General features: G+C 47.0%; 1 protein-coding gene across 2 annotated transcripts in view; it reads right to left on the bottom strand.

The window, feature by feature from the left end:
- Positions 1–13,132: 13,132 nt before the first annotated feature.
- The window catches only part of SERTAD2 (SERTA domain containing 2), a 31,600-nt gene continuing 20,495 nt past the window's right edge, over positions 13,133–24,237 (bottom strand). For both annotated transcript variants that reach the window (XM_025354680.1, XM_025354679.1), the window contains exon 2: positions 13,133–14,488. In XM_025354680.1, the coding sequence (XP_025210465.1) occupies positions 13,540–14,484 (945 nt within the window). In that variant the 5' untranslated portion in view covers positions 14,485–14,488 and the 3' untranslated portion in view covers positions 13,133–13,539. The remainder of the gene's footprint in view (positions 14,489–24,237) is intronic.

Raw genomic sequence — 24,237 nt, forward strand, 5'->3', positions numbered from 1 at the left:
CGAGGTCAGGAGTTCGAGACCAACCTGGCCAACATGGTGAAACCCCGTCTCTACTAAAAATACAAAAAATTAGCCATGAAAAATTAGCCAGGCATGGTAATGCATGCCTGTAATCCCTGTAATCCCAGCTACTTGGGAGGCTGAGGCAGGAGAACCGCTTGAACCCAGGAGGTGGAGGTTGCAGTGAATGGAGATAGTGCCATTGCACTCCAGCCTGGGCAACAGAGCAAGACTCCGTCTCAAAAAAAAAAGAAAAGAATACTAATAGAGGAAACTTGAGGGGTTGGGGGAAGGGGTTTATGAGAATTCTGTACTTTAAAAAAAAATTCTGTAAACCTAAAAGTGCTCTTTCTTAAAAGCCTGTTAATAAACATTTGAAAAATAATTTCAAAAAAACTGCTGCCTACTCCCATCTCCTTCAGGGCAGGTCGAAGCAGCCCCTCTCCCTCAGCACCAGCTGCCAGCAAACTCTCCTTTCTCCCCAGCCAGAGGCCTGGAGTGCTCATGAGGGAGCCCAAAGCACCACTTGGGGCCAGGCGACAGCGCAACATTTCTTCGGCTGGGCAAGGGGAAAAGTCTCTCCCAACACCAGCACGCAAATCATCTCAATCCATGACCTGGGCTGGGATGATGTCGCCAGACCTCCTCCCTGCAGGGGTGCCATCCGTACTCCACACCCCTTTCCCGCCCTCCCAACCCTCTCCGGTGTCCCTGGGTGGGGTGCCAGATTAATCCAGTGCCCAGGGACAGCCATGGTGCCACAGCCTCAGGGGAGTGGACCGGGAAGCGCTAGATGCTTCCCTCCCTGCAGGTTGCCTGTGCCTTGGCTCGGGGCAGGATAGGGTAACGAGGTCAGGCCACCGATCCCCGGGCAGACAGGGGAGCCCTGAAGAGCTGTGGGACAGCAAGCAGGAGGCCACCCTCCAATGGGGGGTAGCGATGATGGCAGTGCCTTCCTAGCTGGGCTGTAATGAAGATTAAATGAGATAATTCACAGAAAACCCTCAGCACAGGGCTGACACAGGAAGCGGTCAGGAAGTATCCACCATGGCTATTCCCACTCGTCACCCCCACGCCTGTCCTCCTGCTGGGGAACAAGGCTGTAGATGACGCAGAGGCCAGGCACCAGATCTGCTGCGTCGGTCCTGGAGCCCTAGCATGTAACAGGATCTTGCATTTCCTCAGCAGGCAGTACTGAGGGTCTGCCCTGTGCCAGGCTGGGGAGAGAGTCACACACAAACACACACATTCCAGCCCTCCCAGGCTCTGCAATTCAGTGAGGGAGACATGATCATCAAACAAACACAGAGAGGTGTACTGCAAGGAAGGGATGCGTGCTGTGAAGAAAAAGAAGGAGAGGAAAGGGCTACTGAGTGACAGGCTGCTACCTTAGGCAGGGCGGTCGGGAAAGGCCTGGGAGGTGGCCTGGGAGAAGGAAGAGGGTGCCAGGCGGAGGGAACAGTGTGTGCAAAGGCCAAGAGGCAAGAACATGCTAGGTGTGCTTGAGGAACAGCAAGAAGGTTGGTGGGGCTGGAACAGAGAGTAGGGGAGAGGGGAGGAGTGGGACTGGACAAGCAGCCAAGGCCACAGAGGCCAGGAGAAGAACTTTGGGTTTTACTCCAAAAAAGTCCGTGGAGTGCTTGGAGCACAGAAGGAGCATAATCTGATGCTGGGCCAGCACCGCCACACACGCAGAGCTTGTCAAACACCCAGGCTGTTGGTCCCCTCCCAGACCTGCTGATTACACTCTGCATCCTCACAAATCCCCAGGTGCTCCTATTTGGAAGCACAGGGCTAACTCATTTCTTTTTTCTTTTCCTTTTTTTTTTTTTCTCTTCTGAGATAGAGTCTCGCTCTATGGCCCAGGCTGGAGTGCAGCGGCATGATCTCAGCTTACTGCAACCTCTGCTTCCTGGGTTCAAGCTTTTCTCCTGCCTCAACCTTTTGAGTAGCTGGGATTACAGGTGCTCTCCATCAGGCCTAGCTAATTTTTGTATCTTTAGTACAGACAGGGTTTCACCATGTTGGCCAGGCTGGTCTCGAACTCCTGACCTCAAGTGATCTGCCCGCCTCAGCCTCCCAAAGTGCTGGGATTACAGGCGTGAGCCACCACACCTGGTCAGCTAACTCATTTTCTAAAGCATCACTCTGGATGCTGTCTTGAGAACAGACATCCAAACGAGGATGGGAGCAGGGAGGCCAGCACAGAGGCTGTGGTGAGAGGTGACTGGCAGGGGGGACGGTGAGATGCCAGTGGATCCTGCATCTATTCAGAAGGCAGAATAAACCAGGTTTGCTGATGGGGTGTGTGTGGGTGGGAAAGGGGAAAGGCAAGAATGACTTCAAGGGCATTATGAGTTAGGTAAGTAGTGGTGCATCTGCTGAGATGGGCGCACCGGGAAATGAGCTCATGGGCCAAAGAGCTCCCTGACCCACAGCCTCCCCAGCCAGTCTTCCTCAGCTACCGGCCGTCAGACAGGTTCTTTCTATCCTCTGGCCTGTTTTGACCCATGGGAATAGGCCTCAGTGGGTGTGAGTGAGCCCTTTTCTCTTCCAAAGATCCTCTCTCTTAACCATCTTGTCTTCTGTAGCCAAGCTGAGGGGCCTGGCAGGCCACAGTAGCAGACTACTAGGGTTTGGAGACCAGAAAGTATTCCTGGTTCCTGATTCCCCTCTGGGCCAGCCCTGAGAAAGCCAGGGATCATGTCTAAGCTTTCTGCATGGTGGCATCTCTATGATAACCCACAGTGAGGCCCGGGTCCCCCGGACAGCAGGGAAATGTGTCCAGCAGGGGCAGAGCGGAGTGCCACAGGCATACTCAGACCCCAGCTCCCAGGTTCCAGCTGCCTTGCACAGTTCGCCTCACCTTTCAGGGCCTTGGTTTCCCTTTTTGGATCTGTGAAAGGGAGACCAAAGAAAGCCCAGCTCAGCACCCACACTTTCTGTAAAAGCAAAGTGCTTTCCACAGGTGGTCTCCCCAGCCTCAAGAGCTTCTTGGGCAACTCAGAAAACAGAGATAGAAAACTTTTAACCCCAATGATCTCATAGCCTGCAGGCTAAGAAGCCCCAGATGGGGAAGCCAGGTACTCAGGGGGCAGTACTGAGGCCCTGGACACCCTTCTCCATCCCAGAGGGTCCTGGGGCCCTCTTGTGGTGACTCTGAGGACCCCAGACCTTAATGAACCTGAGCCCTGGAGCCACCCAGCCCCACCAGACCTGCCTCCAAGCCCAGAAGCTGGAGCCCAGCACGTCAGACCCAGAAAACCCAGACCTCGAGAGGGCAGGGGGCCGTGTCACCCAGCTCCCAAGGTGAGACTCAGTTGCTCTGCGAGAGTGAAGCTTGCTTTCAAGTAATAATGCAGGAGAGAGACAGAGACAGACACTGCAAGGGAGAGGAGGGGAGTAAGAGCCAGAGACACAGTCAGAGATGGAGGGCAGGAGCGGGAGAGAGACTGAGAGACTGGGAGGCAGGGAAAGAGGAAGGAGAAAGAGGATGGGGGCGGTTGTGGGGAGAGAGCAGGTGTGCCAGTGAGCATGGGGGCTGTAGAATTTCTGCACTGGCAAGGCTTAGGGGCAGCAATCTGGTTGGAAGGGGACCTGGGGTTTGTCTCAAAGCTGGATTAACACAAGTGCTGGCTGGGTGCCGTGGTTCACGCCTATAGTACTAGTACTTTGGGAGGCTGAGGCGGGAGGATGGCTTGAGGTCAGGAGTTAGAGGCTATAGCAAGCTATGATTGTGCCATTAGGTGACAGAATGAGACCCTGTCTCAAAAAAAAAAAAAAAAAAAAAAAAAAAAAAGCAGAAAGAACACAGGAAGTGCCTAACTCTGTCTCTCTGTCTTAGGTGGAATGTTTGAGGAAGGCAGTGGCCACCCGTAGCTGTATCACTTCTGTCCCCTCCACTATGACTGTGTGTGTATTTGGGGCAGCGGGAGGAGAGGGGGTCTCAAGGACAGAAAGGGCAGAATCAAAGCTCAGAATGGTGTCAGTTCCCACCCTGTCCCTGTTACAAAGCCCCAAGAGAGTATGTGACTTCTGGCTCCATGGCTTACTTATAGACCTTGATTTTTTCATAATTACATTTCTGGCTGTTTTTTCTAAGCCCGAAAGCCGCCACCTGAGGGTGATAAAGGGAGGGTCCCGGGTCTGGACTTGCTCTTCTGTCTGTGCCACTCCTGTACTCAGTGGCCCATGGCCTCTGCTCCTCCGTGTCCCCACATCTACAGAGCCTCCCTCTCCTGCCACCTCCTCCAGAATTGTGGTGAGAATCAAAGAAAGTGAATGGGCCGGGCATGGTGGCTCCCGCCTGTAATCCCAGCACTTTGGGAGGCTGAGGTGGGCAGATCACCAGGTCAGGAGTTTAAGACCAGCCTGGCCAACATGGTGAAACCCCGTCTCTATTAAAAATACAAAAATTAGCTGGCATGGTGGTGTGTGCCTGTAATCCCAGTTACTCCAGAGGCAGAGGCAGGAGAATTGCTTGAACCAGGGCCTGGGAGGTGGAGGTTGCAGTGAGCCAAGATCACACCACTGCACTCCCGCCTGGGTTACAGAGCGAGACTTTGTCTCAAAAAAAAAAAAAAAAAGAAAAAGAAAGCGAATGTGTGTGAGGCGCTCAGACACCATGAAGCTACCCACAAACGTCGGGATCCTCAACTCCACGGGAGCCTCTCCAGGCCCAGGGAGTGCATTCCACTCAGAGCATGGGCTGGACTGACAGGAGCAGCCTCTTTCAAATGCACTCGGCCACCTGGCACTATTTGCAGGCCATCAGCTGGGAAGTAAGTGACCATAAATCCTTTTCTAGAGGAGGCCTGACTCTCTACATCGACCCACGCAAACAGTGCCACACACTTCCACCCATCATCATGTCCCGAGAAGACAAATGAAAAAGAAGTCTGTGAGGCCCTAAGGAAGGAGGGGACAGACCCAGCACAAGCGGTGTGTTTGTCCCTGACTCTGCCCGGCACACAGGCCAGCGCCCCAGGGAAGCCGGTGTCGGGGACATTTCCCCAACTCGCCCCACCCTCCCCCTTCCGCCTCCAGCCTCTCTCCAGGAGGGTGCTGTGCTCCACAGCCATTTCTTGTCACTGCCAAACAATAGGCCTTGCTAGCAGCTGGCAGCTTGGCCGCCCTGCCCAAGAGGGGAGGGAGGGAGGGAGGCCGCTGGCAGGCTGTGGGGCTGGGGCAGCCAGCCTGCTGTGGTGGGGGTTCCCAGTTCCAGTTCCAAGGACAATGAGGGCGTGTGTCTCCAGGATCATGCACATGGCTGCACTATCCAGAAGCCTCAAAGGCTGGCACCATAGAACAGCGCTCGCCTCCCACCCGAGAGCTTTTGTAAAATCCTCGAGGCCGGGATGGCATGCCCAGGGACGCTGGCAGAGACCTTCACGCTTCCAGTGTGTTATAGGGAGAAGCATAGTTCAGAGCTTGCAGAAGACATGTATGTCCTACTTCCGTCTTTTGCTCCTGAGTCCCAGAGAGGGGAAGTGACCGGCCCAAGGTCACACAGAGCCAGGACAAGAGAACCCAGGGGGCATTCAGCCCTGGAGAGCTGTCCTAACTCCTGGTCTACTGCTGGTCCCAGCAGGAGATCTTCCTCTTCTTGTTCCTCAGGGCAATGCTGTGCATGTGCCAGGAGAAATCCATAACCCATGAAGAAGAGAGGTTCAAGGTCAGGCAAGTTATAGAGGTAACGACTGGATTCGAACACTTTGCTCAGCTTTGAGGCTGAAGACAAGACATGTGCTTGAAGGTGTTCTAAGAGTCAGAGAGACCAATCCCAGCTCTACCACTTGCCAGCTGTGTGACCTTTGGGAAGTTGCTTAACCTCTGAGCCAGCTGCCACCTCTGTAAAGTGGGGGTAGTAAAATAAAACTCAAAGTGCTGGAAAGAGTTCATGAGATCACACACACCAGTATATAGCAGTGTCTGGTACATGCGAGTGCTCAGTAAGTGGTAACCCTGGAAACTATTACTCCTGATCCAGTCAAATATTCCTCTCCAAGGGGAACAAAAGGACATTAAAACAAAGATGGAAGAGGCAATAGGGACTCTGGGACCCCACACTGCCAAGCAAGCACGGAGCACCGTGTTCTCTGTAAGTGGCTGACCACCATGACATGCATGGTACTAGGAAATCGTGGTTCCGCCCAGCAAACATGCTTCCGGCATTAAGATACCCCAGTTGTGCTTTAAGGTTTAACCTAAAACACCACACTGAGAGTGGAGAGTTGGATTTTAGCTGTCATGTGAGCTGTACTAACATTTGTGGACTTTCCAGTGCCCTAGAAATGCTCGAACGAGTTTCACATCGACTCAGTTGATCCCCACCAACCCCTGAGACAAGCTCAGTTATTTCCCCCGTTTTATAGATGAGACAGCTGAGGCACGGAGAGACTCAGGAACTTGCCCAAGATTGTAGGTGCCAGGATGCAAGCTTGGGAGATCTGGATGCAGAGCCAAACTGTACTCGGATGCTGTATTTCGCCCCAGACAATAATCTCCTTCCCTCTCTGGGCTTCAGTTTGCACATCTGTCAAAAAGGTCCCTTTGGTGGGAAGATCTAGCTCTATGGCCCCTCCCAAGTCTTAAGCTCTCTGAATATGTCCACTCTTGTATAACTTTCCAGACCGCTATGCTCCGTCTGGTCGTCAAAACCCCGCCTCCAGCACTCTGCGCCCTTAGGATTCCCCTGATGCCTGTACCGTATTCATCTTTCAGGGGTGTGTGTCCCCAGTCTATGGAGCCCTGAGCCTATCCCATCTATGGTCAGACTCTGTGCTAAGTATTGGGAGAGTTGCAAAGATCAAGATTTGGCAAACATTTTCTGTAAAGGGCCAAATAGCAAATAGTTCAGACTTTGAGGGCCATGTGGTCTTTTTGCAACTACTCAACTCTGCCATCATACTAAGACAGCACACAGGGCAACACACAGATACACAAGCTTGGCCAGGTTCCAGCAACGCTTTTCTTACAAAAGCAGGCAGTGGGCAGGCTCTGGCCTGTAAGCTGCAGTTTGCCAACCTCTGTCAAAGATAAACAACACAGGGTTGCTGCTCTTAAGGATACTGGGGATACAGAGGCAACAAACTGCACAGCTAATCCAAAGACGCGGCAGGACTTGCTAAGTGCATTTGCAGCCGCACGGAGCCCTGTGAAAGCCCAGAAGAGGAAGAGGCTGGTTTTGACTCCGGGCATGCAGAGGAGGCTTCGTGGACAGGAATTTGAGTTTGGCCTTGGAATGACGGGCAGAATTTCCAGAAGCAGAAGGGGAAGGTGCAAGCAAGGACACGTGGAGGCAGGCCGCTGGTGCGTGCTGGCAAAGCAGCACACCCCGGGGGTGAGGGTGGAGTGAACCTAGGACCCAGAAAAGAAAGATGTTGAGTGCTGGGCTTCTCTCATTCTGTAAAGAAAGGTGAACTGCAAGATTGTTTTTTCTTCTTTTCATTCAACAAACGTTTTGAGTGCCTACCATATGCTGGGCACAGCTCTAGGCATGAGGATATTCATAATTTGCATTTTCATTGTACTGTCAACATTTTCAAAGAGCTCTGGGAGCCACGGCTTTATCTCATCCTCATAAATACAGAGATTGAATGATTTGCCAAAGTTTTATCATTAATTAATAGCAGATGCTCCTAATTCCAGATACAAACCAGTCTACTGAACAACGGACCCTCCGTCCTACTTGCCTGGTGCTTATCTCTGCGGGGTGTCTGGAAAGTGCTCGCCCTGTTCTGCCCCTGCATCAGTGTGCTAGGGCTGCTGAAACAAAGTGTCCCAAACTGGGTGACTGGGACAACAGGCATTTATTTTTCTAGAGCTAGGAGTCCGGGATGGAGGTGTCAGCAGCCTTGGCTGCTCTGAGGGCCGTAAGGGTCTGTCCCACACCTCTCTCCTGCCTTCTGGTGGTTTGCTGGTATCTCTGGCGCTCCTTGGCTTGTAGATCCACCACCCCAGTCTCCGCCTTCATTGTCACATGGCCTTCTCCCTGTGTGCGTGTATGGGTTCAAATCTCTTTTTATAAGGACATTAGCCACTGAATTAGGGCCCACACTAATAACCTCATTTTAACCTAATTACCTCTATAAAGACCCCATTTCCAAATTAAAGTCACATTCTGAGGTACTGAAACCCATCTTCTTGGGGGAAACAATTCAGCCCCTAACACCTCCCCAGCACTTCACGCCCCACTCCACATTCCACCGCTGATTGAGCTGAACCTCCACTTCCCAGGCCTCACACATCCAGCCCTTTTCCCTCGCCAGTGGTGTGGTGGCCCAACCACACTAAAATAAAAGCCTGCCCCGGCCAGGTGAGGCCAGATCCCATGACTCCATCCAAGACAGCCCAGCAGCCAAGGAGGTTGCACAGGGTCTCCCGCACTCCCCATTGGAAGACAGCAGCGGCAGGGTTCGGATGGTATAATCGGGGGATACACCTGGAGGACATGCAACAATCACGTGACCCACTGGCATTTTAGAACGTCAACTCCAGCATCAGGGATGGTAGAGAGATGATCACAGCAGGAAGACTGGTCAGGAAGCAGGTGCGGCGGTCAGAGGCAAGGAGGGAGGAAGGGTCCGAGACGGGGATGCTGTGGTGAGGATGGAGAGGTAGCAGAGGGAATGACATGGCTGGGACTGTGGAGCAGGCCGCAAGGGTGGGCAACTGTGTGGAGCGGAGTGCTGAAGACAACGAGCCCACAGAAGAATCAACCCCCGGGGAAATGAGAGCCCTTTAGGTGCCCCGAGCATGAGGGAGCAAATCTTGGTAGATACTGAAGTCTGGAGCTCAGGAGAGAGGCAGGGGCTGGAGACCAGTTTTGAGAATCCTGAGTGGACCAGATCGCCTTGGGAAAGCCAGCGGCAGCAGGAGTGGAGGCTCAGTGAAGAGTTAGGCATGGGCCAAACCCTGGAAAAAACAATGTTTTAAAGAGAGCTGGGGCACAGATGTGAGAAAGAGGTCCAGAAGGGTCCAAGAAGCAGGAGGAAAACCAGGAGAGAAGGGTGGTTCCTGAGACCAGGAGGGTTCAGGAAGACCAGCAGCACCCACTCCTTCAGGGCCCCCCCACTGCTCTTTCTTGCTGGACTTCGCTTAATGTGAGCACATTGTCACAAATAAGCTGGTTGAGTTCCCATCAAAAGAAAACTGCAAGCATGCCTCTCTCATCTTTTAACTGTTTATTGTATAATATAAAACTACAAAAGTAAGACTGCTCATTTCCATGTACATTTAATCTGTCCAATTGTTTAGATTACAGCCCAAACCTACGTGTGAATACAGCCATCTGGGTTCCGATGTAATGTCTGTAATATTGCATAGAAAAGGCACAGCTCTCAGGTCTGTGGGGGAAAGGTTATACCTCCTTTTTGACAAAAGCCCTCCTCAAAACCATGCAACAAACATGTCACTATGTACATCTTTTTTCAAAATCTCGGTCATGCGCACATATGGCCTGCATTTCTCTTCCAAACTTGTTATCCCCAAAAGAAGTCCAACTTTTTATTGGCTTCGTCTGCAATAGCATTTGATCCTGGCTAATTTTCAAGAACCATTCAGACTCATTCTTAGAAACACTGAAAACAATTGTACATAAGCAGGACGCACACAACTCCATGCCTCCAGGTGCGGGGCAGCTACAGGAAGGTAACCATTTACAGCCAGAAAAGGTTAAATATGCTCTTTTCATTGTTTTTAGAAAACGTATAAAGGTCCAATTTGTAACAGCAAGGTTTTCAAATTAAGACAATTCCTATAGAGTAGACTAGCAATCGCTGCACAAAGTAGAGTCTCTTATTACTTTTTTTACATCTGTCATTTAAGAAGGCTGCCCTGCGGTATTCATAATTCATTGTTTACCGCAAAGGTGGTTAATAAATTTAAGCTTTAAAAACGATCTGTAAGTTGATACTTTGGCTCTTTGGAGCTTATTTCATTAAGGAATTTTCCTTGATTGACCTCAGGGCAGTTGGGGCACTCCAAGGGGCTATGGCGATAAAAAGCTCAATTGGTAAAGACACTCGAGAGGTGCAGAGGAGGCTCTGGCCACTGCTCACCCTTTGGTATGAACGAGGGTGCCCATGTGGTTGCCCCTTCTGTCATCCAGAGAAAGTGCTACTAAAAAAACTTTAAAAAATATCAACCCTTTGATGCTTTTCTTAAAAATTTGGAGGTATTAAAACATTCCTCATCCATACCTTTTGCATATTTCAAATAGACCCATATTAGAGAAGAGTAAAAATGAATGCAGACTGTGCATACAATGAGAAGACCTGGGGGCCTGGCTTGGACCCCCTTTTAATACAGATTTACATTCCTACAAGAGAATACATTCCTACCATACATTCTGCACATGTTACGATCCAGATGTTAGCGCTCCACAGTAAAATAAATATATTTACACAGAAAAAAGGAATAAATAACTTATGGGAAAAAAAAAAACTCACTTCAAATTCAAAGCTCTTGCAATTCTGCTCTCATCTTGTCACTTCATTGCACATCACTGTCAATAACTGTCCTCTCCCAGCCCCAGCTCAGCTTTCTCGTGAAGGCACCTCAAGCTGCCTGCCTGGCCCTGGATGCCGTGTGGTATCTTTCATAAAGGGGAAGGCACTGCTGGAAGCACATCCCACACTCAAACTGGGACTTGGAGATCCCACTCCAGCTCCTACTGTTCCCTGTTGGGACATCACTTTGTAAGAATAGGATGCAAAGGCAATTAGAACCCTAGATCATTTTGATCTTTCTGAAAATGGGCTGCTAATTTTCCATGTCTTTCTTGTTACACTTTGAGTATCAAGGATTTATGGCAAGGGTGTCCGAGTTAAAAAGCATTTGCCTGCTGTTATTGGGGTTTTTGTTTTGATTTTGAAGCCCAGCCTTACAAATACATGAGAGTCAGAGAACCAAGTTTGGGCAACACTTCTCCGTGCTTATTTGAACTGTTGCCCAACATATGGGATTTGTTTAAACACATGATTTGCTAATCCAACAAAAGTACAGTTGTTGTAAGTTACTGTAAATCAGTTTTTAACAATAGCAAACCAACTGCTGTACCCTGTTCTTGTTCAGAATCATCAATACTATTGTATATGTAAATGCAGGTAGATGTGTGCAGCATGTGGCAGGTTTGCCGGGTCTTCCAGTTATAGAAAGCATGGAATCTGGGCACACTTGTACTCTGCAAGAAAGGAAAGCTCTTAAAATTAACAGGCACACTGACACTGGAAGCATCTACTACAACCCTCACCTCAGTTGCATGGTCCCTGGTCCTATTAAAGGAAATGACATACCTGTAGTAGTACGAGGTGTCTGCGTGGAGGTTGCTTGTAGGAGAACAAGTGCAATTTGATCAGTTTCTCACTGCTCTACTGAGTTGATAACTAGCCTTTAAAACACATTCAAGTGGGGGAAGAAATTAGAATGTAGAAAGACTTTATCATATCACACTCAAATCTTTTGCTTAGATGAGCAGTTCCTTCATCACAAACATCTTTGCTTTGCCATGTGCATTACAAAAATAAAACTATCTATGGCTTGCTTAAAGTGCCATTTTATAAAGTTGTCTTTTTTAATTAGCCAGAAAGACCCAATTTGATCCATGGCAAGAAGTGAGCAGAATAGGTGACTGAATAGTGACAAATGACCAACAACAAAGACGACGACAACAACAACAAAACAAAATCCCATAATTTAAACATTTTTAAATAAATATAAAAGTTATTCCTAAAGAAGCCATCTGCATAACAATATAGGTTGTAACCTGCACTCAACAGCTAAAGTACCATTGGAAGAAAAGAAAAAACTGAAACAAGAAGGCCATAAACAGTTTCGGCAACAAGCATGATACATTGCAAACTTTTTCAAATTAAATGTACACCACTAGGAATAAAAAGCTACTTCTCAAGTGTGTCCTGGGAGATAAGGTGGGCAGGGGGTGGGGGTGGGGTAGAGATTGGGCGCAGGAGGGAAAACATGCATAGAAAGTCCTGTCTGAGTTTTGGGGTAAAACAGCCTTGACAAGTGTAAAGTAGCTGATTTAGGAAAGCAACCAGATGGGAAGCTGTGACGTAATGTGATGAAATCCAGGTTCAAGAGTCACACATGTTGTAAGAGTGCATCCCGGGCCGGCCGAGGTGAGCCAAGCTCACTGTGGTGATCGTGAAGATGCCACTTTCAGCTCTTAGCAACAGAAGGAAAACTCTAGGGAAAGGAAGCTGCAGAAGACAATTTAGCAACATGATGGATGCCTTCTGAGGAGACTTTCTTCTTTAAGGGCCCTAAGCATTGCAACAGGGCCGAGTTCCATGAAGAAGTTGGTTGCTTTTCATAAAATTTTGTTCAGATGTAAAATTTCAGGTCATCATAAAAATTATGCCAAAAAGGAAAGATCTAGGTTTTCATTAAAAAACAAAATAAAAACAATTAAAAGCACAAACTTGGCATAAATACACTCTTAAGAAAGATGGTAGCTTTACCCTCAAAAGAGGGAGCAAAAGAGAACCATCACTTAAACCCCCAGCTCCACAGCCATCTCCCGCCAACTGCTTAATGCAAGTTTGCTGAGCACATGTGGCTCTGGCTTTGGAAGTCACAGTACTGGCAGGTGTTGGTGCCAGGGGGTCAGTGTTTGTGAAATTTGGGTGTGATATCACCTGGCCCTTTCTTAAAGCGCTGTGTGTGTACGTTTATGTGTGTGTGCATGTGTGTGCCTGTGTTTGCATTTGGGGACATCAACTGCAGATTGATTTGATCCAATTTTCTCTTGCACCATACACATATAAAACATTACAACTCTATAAAAGTACAAGTGCAACTTGTACATCTGAAGTTTGCAGGAACTATGTGAGCAAATCCTATCAAAATAGCTATCTCATATGTATAAACAGCATTTGTTTTTAGAAAAACAATATCATAAACTGCAGAATCTGTACAAAAATATAAAATAAATTTGGGCAGCAGTTTTCTAAACAGCCATGTAAATGCAACACTTACGAGGAGTAGTTAATGCCTCTAAAAAGGCCGAATTGCCAAGTCAACCTATACAGGGCGAAAATGCCAGAAAAGGTACTGAGATTATCTAAATAAGATATATATATATATATATGTGTGTGTGTGTGTGTGTGTGTGTATATATATATATATAGTTTTCTTCTTTACCTCTTGCAATAAAACTTATAGAAAAAATAGACAAATATGCACATGCAATTTACAGCTTTCCCAACTTAATCCTTGTGCTTCACTTGAACTGTTTATTTTTGTCATTCAACATTGCAACATTGTCTTCGAATGGATTCTTTCCTAAACCAGGGTAGTAGGTCTCTGAGGAACCACTCAAAAAAGTGTATTACAAGTGGTCATACTTGGATGAAGGCACTCCAACTCTGCTCAAAGCAAAAACTAGTGTGATCCTGTTGTAAAATTTTCTTTTTCTCTGAAAAAGGCAAGCAAGGGTGCATGCACAGTGTGGAGAATTGTCAGGGTTATGGGAACGCTCTGGGGTCTGGGTGGGCACAGTCGCTGGGTCCCTGGGTCTTAGGACCCGACAAGCACCTCCATGATGTGGTCCAGCTCTGTGAGGTCCATTTTGAAAGGCTGACTTGGGGCGACAGGCTGACTGCTGTAAGGAGCCAGAGTTTTGAGGAGGTCGTCGGCAGACACAGGGGCCATTTTTGAGGCTGTCCCTGATGAGGAAGTGCAGGGGTCAAAATCATACATGGACGTATCAATGTCAGCAAACAGGATGTCATCTAGGGTCAAGTCTGTGAGGAAACCCGTGGACGTCGTTATTTCAAAATTCCCAGGCAGAGAGTCCATCAGTTTTGAGTCATCTGCGCGGCTCTCTTGAGGACCGTCGAGTTTCTGGGCACCAGCCTCGCTGGAGGTCCCTTTCACGCTGTCCGTCGCAGCCGCGGCCGCCTCTGTGGAGGTAGATGTGGGACAGAGCTCCTCGATCTCGTCCAAGGCGGAGGAGAAACTGTCCTTTTCTGGCGAGAGGGTTGGAGGTGACAGTTTGGTGGGAGCCGTGGGCTGCATGGCCTGGGAGGTGCAAAACGTGTCATCGTCGTCCTCGAGCAGCGAGGCTGGGGTGAGGCAGGCCTCCAGGGGCGTAGTGCTTCCGAGGTCGCAGGGGTGGGAGGATGGGGGCGCCAGGTGGCTGAAGGCCGGCGGGCCCTCTCGGTAGCTGTCACTGGGCTCGGTGGTGGGCTGGGAGGAGGGGGTGAACATGGGCCTCAGGCTGCCTTCCTGTTTGAGTTCCTCCTGGATCCGCCTCAACATGTTGTTAATTAAAACGGTCTTTTGCAAGCTGGGCTCTGTCAGGGGCCTGTGGTTATAGAGTTTCATAAGGGAAATGTTGAAGATAGTCTGACGCTGTAAGGTGTAAGACACCTTGGATGGACCGTCACAGGGAGACACGATTTTGCCTTCCAGCCCATCTTCATGCTCATCAAACTTCCGTTTTCCTCCTTTACCCAACATAAATCTGCAGAGGGGAGAGGGAGGAAATGGCATTAATCACATGAAAGCTGATTTCTACCATAAAAAAAGAGACTGATTTAGAGGGCAGGCCTTGGACCTCAGTTTCCTACCCAGGGTTATTTACAAGTACACGTGGATTAATTAGGGGTGGGAGGAAGGAAGACCTTTTACAATAAGAGAGAGTTAGAAAATCCACGTTTGTATGCCTGTGGAGCAATTTTTATCACTAGGTAGTCTGGTGAGTGTATTTCTTGAGAAATGTGTACGACACAGACAAGTTAAGAGTTACCATGGAAACCATGATTTTGACTTTCTCAGCTCATGTGCTTGTGTTCGCATGCCTAAGATTATCGTGCAGGTTCAATTTCCCTCCCCCAAGTAGATTTATTTTTAAAGCCCAAGAAAACACTTACAATGCTATGACCTAAACAGATATAGGTGTCACAGATTACAGCTTGAGCACTTCTTAAAGGATTAAAAGAACCAAGTTAAAGAAAGGGAACATGTATAATTTGGGTAGAACTGTGTATGCTTTCAAAATGCTTTTCCTTCCTCATTAAGCATAGAGCCTTTCTGCCTGGTTGGTGACATGCGGTAAAGCACTGCACGTGTGTTAAATGACCACAGTGACTGAGCCGCCACCACTTTCCATTGTAGAATCAAGTGGAGGAATGAGTATTTCCCAGCCTAAGTTTTCCTTTGGCTCAATTTCATCCACGCATAGTTATGCCTGAAGACAACTGGATTAATTTTAAAGTAATTAGTTCTGATTATAAGCATTGCTGTTTGGGTACTTGAGACATTTCCTAACAAAATACCTCCTGTGATTCCAGAGATACATGCGTATTTTGAAGAAACCATGACCTCGTATCTCAGACCCTGAGAATCCGGTAATGGGTGGAATTTTAAAACTGCAGCGAGGAACTCCTGCCCCACCTCGCCTGCTGCTCACAGGCCAGACTGTCCTCTCTTGCTCTGGCCTTCGTGAATACGTTTTGTCATCTGGCTGTCACCTTCTAGGGAGTGGTCCTTCCAACTCTCCAAGATCACCACCTCCTTTCAGAACGTCTACTGTCTAAACAGAACAATCTCAAGTCCATTAGCCTTTGGTTCAAAGACCTCACTTTCTAACCATTTAACAAGAAATCTGCCTTTTGGTGTTCAGGCGAGGATCATGGTTCAAATGAAGCCGGGCCCATGCTTGCTCCCTCACCATCCCCGTCTCCCGCTACAGCATTCTCAGGGACTCCTGCTAATCCTGTCCTCAGTGTGACTCACTCTCATGTCTTCATATACAGGCAACTGCTTTGTAGTTATCCAATTTCTCTTCTAAATGCCACTTACCTTTTAATGAACTGCTTCAGCTGATTGATCACACCTCATTCAATCCTCTATTAACTTCTCCACATCTACACTGTCGTAGGCACTTGGCCAGGCCCAGTGGGGAGCCCCACGTGAATACCCTGGCCTTCAAGAGGCTAAACATCCCCTCCTGCACCTGATCGCCATTTTGAATTTCAAGTCTCGTCCTAAAGAAATAAGGCTAAATGGAATATAAACTTCACAGAACTTCTTTCTCATACTTTGTCAGAAAGCAGGCCATGCTGCCCTCAAGGCCAGTATACAGGTGGACATGGAGTCTGCCACTTGAGACCATCTCACCTGTCTCAGTCTCCAGAAGAGACAGATGAACAAGCTGTGACCTATCAACATCAGAACCGGCTTGAGATTTGTTAATGCTTACGAAGAATGTGGTGTTACTTGCATGAAACATTTCCCCTCATTTTGTTAACATTTAAAAAATGGCTGTCAATCCCAATGACCAGTCCAGTAATTAACTGTTCTCCAGGGCAAGAAAGGTTATGATAGTAGCAGCTGGTTTCTCTAATACTCCATGTGATAGACATATTTCCTACTGTTTAGTGCTAAAAGTCTCATTTGTGTATTTACTTTGCATAGAACATTTCCTATCTAAAGTATCTGTTTAAACTTGAAGGTGAATCAGAGTGGAGGTGGTTTCATCTCACATTGCAAAACATTTTCTAGTTCATGCATCAGAGGTGCTACTGGACAACTGGGTTTTGAAACATATAACTGTATTCACGACTATACTATTGGTATTTGCTTATAATTTAAGCATTTAAATACTAATAGAAAAAATCCACTTTTGCTAAAGAGCTTACTAAGTGCATTTAATTCTCATATAAAGTTCTAAGATCTATGTTATGTTATAATGTGATCATGGCAACACACTTAAATGTATGAGTACACAGATACATACACACTCTAAAACAGTGTTTCTTGAAGTGTGGCCATAGATGGTGCCTATCTGTGAACTGTTACTGGTCCATGATGAGATATGGAGAGACATTTTATTATTTAGAAACTTCTACAGCAAATGTACACAGTAACTGTATGTCTGTACATGGAATTTTTTTTAATGGGGTTTCTATTTTCCATAACTTTGTATTTTTATTTCATTTTATGGTAATTATTTTGATTGCATCTTACTAAAGTCTATGAAAGACAGAGGAGATAAAGTGGAGTGTCAAAGCCCCAGGGTGACCGAGGAAGCCAGTGGGTCACAGGCCCCCCTTTTGTGAACTCCAGGCCCAGCCTGGAACTATTGTTATTTTCTTAAGAGTGCCTGAGGATAAAGAGAGGCTTCTTAGGAGCTAGGAGCTAGGGGGCCAGGGAACCAAGAGAGCCCCTCGTCACAGAAAGCTTGAGAAGCACTGTCCGTAAGCGTAAAACAAAATACAACCGAAAACAAACTAGCTTATCGCCACTGTGATAAGCTAGTGATTTTTATCGGTTTTCTGGAGGAGAGGTAACATTTAGGGAAGATGGTGTAGACTCTTCTTATAGTCATCAATGCAGAATTGTCTTTTTAAGACTTGTTACTAGAACAAACAACAGGACTTTTTAAATAATGCATTTTTCTAGAAATAATCACTGAATCTACAGAATTCACATATTTAAAAAGTATACAGGTCATGCAAAATACTATAGGCATTTAGTAGAATTCCCATAGCTGAAAGAGATCTTTGGAGGTATTTTCAGAAGGATTTCAATGTGAGAAGCACCTAATTTCCAATTAGAATGATCCAGCTGGCCAGAGCTGTGTGCTAATCCTAATGATTTAGAGAAAGCCTGATAAGACATCTGTAATGCTGCCTGGAAGGGGAGGGCAGAGGGCTCGGTAAGCAAAATCTGTGAGCAGGAACAGACACACACACCAAATCTTGGATGCGCTTCAGAGGTATGAATAAGGACCCCTGATGGAGTGTACCTCAAGGCAGGTTTGCCACCATTTCTCTATTTTGTATTATATTATAAGGCAAAACTGACTCCACACACCCAGTAAGACTGTGAAATGCATATCATCTTGATTTTTAATCCTATCTAAGCTATTACAGAAAGGAATACAATGCAACATAATAAAAAGTGAAGTCATTTTCCTTAAGTTTGCCTGACACACTGCAGTAACATTACAATGAGCATATTCAGAAGAGGCCTCCAACTCCTAGATGGGGAGGGCAGTGGGAACTCTCACTCTCAGGGTTTTGTGTAACAACCACCTCCTTACGCAGGGCCCAATTTAAAGGAGAAAAGACACAACATGCCCTCAAGAACCAGAGGGCAAGAAGCCAGGCGCATCAGCCCCTCCGGGCCTCTCTGGGCCTGGCTCAGGCTGGCCAAGGTCAGGGTCGGCCCAGCTCCTAGCTCCTCAGAAGCCTCTCTTTCCTCAGGCAGTCTAAGAAAATAACAATAGTCCTTTAACCGCCCTTTGGAGAGGCAAGGGACCTTTAAAAAAGGCCTCACTGGGCTGCAACTTGAAGATGAAGCAGTAGCAGGAGCTGGCTAAGGATGTCTAGGTAACTCTAGTGCGGAGTGCTGTGGTTCCTGTGGAGGATGGGCCTGGAGTTCACGAAAGGGGGGCCTGTGACCCACTGGCTTCCTAGGTCACCCCAGGGCTTTGACACTCCACTTCATCTCCTCCCTTGGCTGGTGAAGACCAAAGCCTAAAAAACCCATGCCTTCTACCCAATTTTTCCAGACAAAGACTCAAAGTGACCCTGAGCTCCAGGGTGGGGCTGGAGACTCCCACATGGAGGAATCATGTGGGTGCTCCTCCTTCTTCTGCCCACCCTAAGGGGCCTAAAACTAACCACAGCCACTTTTCTACTGAATAGTCATCGGCTCTTAACATGAGGTTTGAGATCAAACGACTTCCCTCCCCAGTAAACTTTTCAGAAACAAATTCCTAGCATTCTAGTTTTCTAAACATTAATTTTAGCAACTATTAACTGCAGCAAACCAAGTTTCAAACATAAAGAACAAAACTCACAGGTAGCGACATAAATGGAAACTTCTGGAGTTTTCCAGGAAATTTCATACTAAACACAACTCTGTACACCAAAACTAGTTTTCAACTGTGCAACTTTTCATTAGGAAGGACCCCGCCCTCAAAAGCTACAATCTGGGCAGATGCTCAAAAGTAACAAATGTCACTCACTAGAAGTGTCCTCAGAAGTCAAAGGACCAGAGGACCAGGAGCCTGAATGACTTGACTTTTTGGGGTTTTGCAATTCCCGAATCTGAGCGACTCCCACCGTAAGGAGTCTGAGAGATTCCTGTGGGCTGGGGGCAGCCGGGAGACCAGTGGAAATAGATTCGTAGCCTATTTGAAATTTATATTTAAGGTGGGACTGTCTCTTCGTATCTGTTTCCCGTCTCAAGATAGTGAGCCCCCCAGGGCACAGACGGTGTGTGTGTTTTGTTCACTTCTGCATCCTCAGCAGACGGCAGTCTCCAACACAAGATGCTCCTTAGATAGTCACTGAATACACGAACGGTAAGTGGAAATAATGAGGAAAGACACCAAGGGGCAGGCAGGGCAGCACTGTAAAAACAGAGACAGGGGTGTGTGTGTGTGTGTGTGTGTGTCCTTGAGTGAGAACTGTGTCTGGGAGGGAGGAACAGGAGGGTTGCACAGACCTCCCAGTTGAACGGTTTTACAGGGCGGGATCAGGGTGGCGCAATGCACCAGCAGCTGAGATACAGAGTAGGTAGGAGAGCTCCAGCTGAGAAGCTCTTCTGTGAGCCACTCTCCCATCCTTCACTTCTCAACCACGGGAAAGCCTTAGGCTCACCTGGAGGCCCGATAAGCACAGGCGGTTGGGCCCCACCTCCCATATTTCTCCTTCAGCACGTCTGGGGAGGGGCCCTCGAATCGGCATTTCCAACAAGCTTTCAGGTGATGCTGGTCTGGGAACCTCACTTTGAGAACTACCGTTTCTTCTTTCCCTCATCAGGCCATTTCAAGTTTAGGCCAGAGGATATCTTTATTCAGTTAATCTTGATTCCCAAGGCCTTCCTTATTTGTGTCTAATTTAGCAGGGCAAAAAGGAATGAACAGCATTTTTGTGATAGTAACTGACAACTGACATTAGAAAACAAAAGCCTGCATGCAGAGTTAAGATGTCTTAAACTCAATTTTAATGACAAAACTCAGGTTCTCAAACTCATGTGTCAGATCCTACTGGCCCAGTGGAGCCCAGATTCTCCTTGCTGGGGTCTTAAAGTGATGGCGGTGGGATCTTATCCAAAGCTCAAAAAGGAACTGAAATAGTACTTACGCTTAAAAGAGTAAGTAACAACTCCCACTACTACATTTTGCAAAAAAAAAAAAAAAAAAAATGCAAACAATTTTTTAAAAGATAAATCAGAAAAAGTTATCTTTAGCTCAATGTTTTCCAACTATTTAAAAGCTACACCTCTTTAAAATCTTTTTTTAAAAAAATTACTGTCCTTTAATGTTATTTGAACCGTCAAAATAAATGTTAGGAATTTTTAAAGTAAGAGTATTAAATCGACTTTTCCAAACTACCGCTTCTGTCATCCTACCACCACCAACAAAAACCACTGCTTTCACCTGCAGGCTCACCCCAGCCTCTTCAGACATCACAGCATCCTGGTAGCTCCCTCGACAGACCCTGGGGGCAGTGCGGGGGCTGTAGGAGGCCTGCACAGGGAGCCCTCCTCAGCCCATGAAGACTGGCTTGCTGGGTTTCTCTGTGCCAGTCAAAAAAAGATGCAAAAGTCTTCATAGATGTAAAACTCTGCATTATGTTTTAACTTGATTCATCCCAAATGACTGTCATTAACCCCGGGCAGAAGGAAAACTCTTGACAGACTTTTCTACTCAGTGTCTGGAGAAAGCGAATTCATGCCACAAAAGGACTTTAAAAAGGGGGTCAAAGTTGACAGCTTAGTTCTAAATTCTTAAGAGAGGAAATAATTGGGGAAGGTGTGACTGATCTTGTGACCAAAAAGGAATCAAAGCTTGAGTGGAGACACCTGGTCCTGCACTCCTGGGGCCTGTGCAGCTCGGCACCACCTTGACCCGGTGCGGGGATAGACCGGGAACCCAGGAAAGCATCACCTTAGAAGCCCAACTGGTTTGTACCTTGTGCACCTTTTCAAGAGCTTTTTCCAATTTCCTTTTGGGAAACAGCAACAAGTAGACATTCTGTATGCTCTCTTCTCAAGAGTGCAGCAGGCTTCACAATTAAGTGGTATGTTGTTTTAAAAGTCAGGTAACAAGGCAACACTGAACTCCCGTGTCTGCCGTGGTGTACCGGCGGCCAGTGGGGCGAGCTGGCCATGCTCTGCCGCTCACCTGGGTGGAGAGTGCAGCTGGGGCCTGCCTCGTGATGAGTCACCGGCCTGCACACGCGGGATCCTGCACGGCTCCACATGCACGCTATACTTCAACAGGAATGTTTTCAAAACGCTAGCTAACAGCTCTCAGGAAAAAGGCTCCTAATTCAAAGAGGAGCTTTAACGAGTCGTATCCTTAACCTCATCAGATACACTGTCCCATATGGCTGCTGGTGTGACCACTGGTTGCTGACGAGTCCAGAGGTGCCAATGCTAACGCTAAAACAAGAAAGATGAGGCCTTTACCCCAATGCCAACGCTCAAAGTAGTGATCTGCCCTCATGCACCCACTTCTTTGTCAGAAAAAAGCTGAAAGAAAACGTGTGGCAATTGTCTTACGAGAAGGCTGGCAGCGGTCCTTCCCTTCCCCTGACATCCTGTGACACCAAAGCCCACAGCCCTAAGTGGAAACACATTCATTTTCCTGGTGTCTTTTGGCGGTGGTGGTAGAAGAAAGGGGTGCCCCTGGTAAAATTAGCTGGGCATGTGGCAGACTTCTGAGCCGAAAAGAGGCTCGAAGTAGGGCCAGGATTGTTTTGAGACAACTTCTGAAACACAGAATATGCTGTTTCTCTTCTCCTCACTCCACAGGCTGGCCTTCCAATGCATTTAGGACCCTGCTTTTGAGGCATCCTAGTGGGAGAGCCTCTGTTCATGACAAAAGGGAACCTCCCACTAGCCTGAGGGCGGGACGCTGAGGACCCCAGTGCTCTGCCTCCAGGCTGCTGTTGTAGTGTGACACAGCAACTTCTGAGCCGGAAGGAGAAGCCCGATCCTAATTGGGGGAAGCTATTTGCTTAGACAACTTTCTACACTTAAAATATTACACCTTAAACAACACACTGGACTAAGAAATCTGATCATGTCCAGGCTTTTAACACCCTCCTCCCCCAAGGAACAAGAAAACACACCAGCGAAAACAAAGAGGCTGCCCTGAAAAGGTTGCAGTGGTGGATGATGCTGGCAGATTCAGAAAGGAAGCTAAGAGAAACAGGGACGTCCTCAGCCGGGCCTCGTGTGTCCTGACACTGCAGCAGGCACGGGATGTGGGCTGTCCCCTCCAGCACGGTGCGGGGAGGTGCTGGGGTATCCAAAGAGCAAAAGTAGACCTCGGACCCCAAAACAACTGCGTCTGGCCCAGGGGAGTGGGCAGAAACAGGGGCAAACATTCCAACAGGGAGAGACCGTCTCTGGCTTATTTACAGACACCGTAAGGATGCCCAAAGACAAGAGGGAGTATTAGTAACAGAACCCATGAAGTTCTATGGATCGGGATGCTTTAAAACAAAAACAAAACAACCAAAGCTCATCCAGAATTTGAGGCCCCTGCAGTAACATCCATCCTAATTGGTAAGGAAGACAAAGCCTCCCCTAACAAATCGGCAATGTAATTATAAAGCCAGTCACTAGATCAAGCCAGTCACCAGTGCTCCAGCGATATTCTGAACCTGTAACCCGATACCACTGTTTGCTGCCGGCGCCTCCTCCGGGCTCTCCCGCTGCGCACCGGCCGCGCGGGGGCCCGCAGGGCAACGCAACTTAGGCTGTTTGTGCAAGATCAGACCCTGCATTTGACGAAGACCTGCAGGAGCAATCCTGGCTTTCTTGACAGTGGAGAAGAGGGCAGGGGGCGGGGAAGCCTGAGGATACACTGAAATTCGACCAGGAAGTCAAACCCTAAGTAAATTTAAGAAACAACTTTTACTGTTTGGGGTTGTTTTCTGAAGTTCAAATTTTTTAAATTCTAGTTTTTCCTCTCAGATTTTCACATGCTTCTATTAAATTGAAGACAATTTCCAATACTGGAGGTTTCTCAAATATAATCTTTTCTCCTAGTAAAATAATTTTTAAAAATGTTGACAACTGCATTTAGTAAGCAAAATATAGTCAAATTCTGGGAGAGAATGTTTCAAATAAATATTTCTTTAAATTACGGCCTTGTTAGTACACATCTGGAAAGAAAATGGGCTTTTTAGAATATAAATGTCAATGGTGTAAAATGTTTCTAATATCCCGTCTCAGTGGTTCCTCTGCCAGCTGGGAATTTTAAGTTTTAATCCCAACTCTTATGAAGCTATGGACACCAATCACCTTCTTCCAAGGACAATGAGAATGCTGTCAATTGTTTTATTTTACCTAAGGATTCTGGCTAAAAGTATGGTACACTCGATTTAAAAAAAAAAATTAGAAAGAAAAAAGCTTTATTTGTTTTCTCAGTTTTAAGGAATTTTTTTTTAAATTTATAAAGAAAAAGGATTATTTGGGAATGGCACACTTAATTCAAGTAAAAGACTGAGTAGAATTATACAGTTTTTAACCTGAAGTTAACAAAAACATAATATGCTCTGATGCCTGGAATTTGCTTTAAAATACTCCAAAACAAACAAACAAACAAAAAACCCAAAACCTGGCCATGTAGATGAAACGAGATTTGACAAAATGTTGATACCTGCTGAGGCTGGCTGATAAGTACAAGGCAGTGCATTGTACTCTCGCTTTTACTTTTGAGTGTGTTTGGAATTTTCCATAATAAAAAGTTACAAACCACAACACGCCAATACATATTTTTAAAATTAAAACATATAAAATAAGCACAATAAATTACTCACACCCCCAATGAAAACTATTATATTAATTTGATAGGTTTTTTTTTTTCACACAGAAGAAAGCTATTACTGCTCATGTAAACAAGCACGCCCAATTCAAGTTGGAACTCTAATTTAAACTCTGCAAGACAGCACATCACATCCAGCCACGAGGGGGCGCAGCCGAGCAGCAAGGAGCGCAGAAGTCTGATTCTTCACTGCAATTTCTACCTACAGCTCTCAAAGTATATACATTTTCAAGATTGTTTTCAAATTCAGGTATCCACAGAACAATGCTAAGCAAGCTGGGAGCTTTTCCAAGGCCAAAATAAATTAAATTATGGTATGGTTCAAACTCTGGAAGTACTGTGTATAAGAAAGTTTGTTTCCCTGTATGCAAAACTTAACACTGATGTTTCAAAAACCATGGTTAGAATCCCTG

The sequence above is a fragment of the Theropithecus gelada genome, chromosome 13 (genome assembly GCF_003255815.1).
Source record: "Theropithecus gelada isolate Dixy chromosome 13, Tgel_1.0, whole genome shotgun sequence".
Taxonomy (NCBI): domain Eukaryota; kingdom Metazoa; phylum Chordata; class Mammalia; order Primates; family Cercopithecidae; genus Theropithecus; species Theropithecus gelada.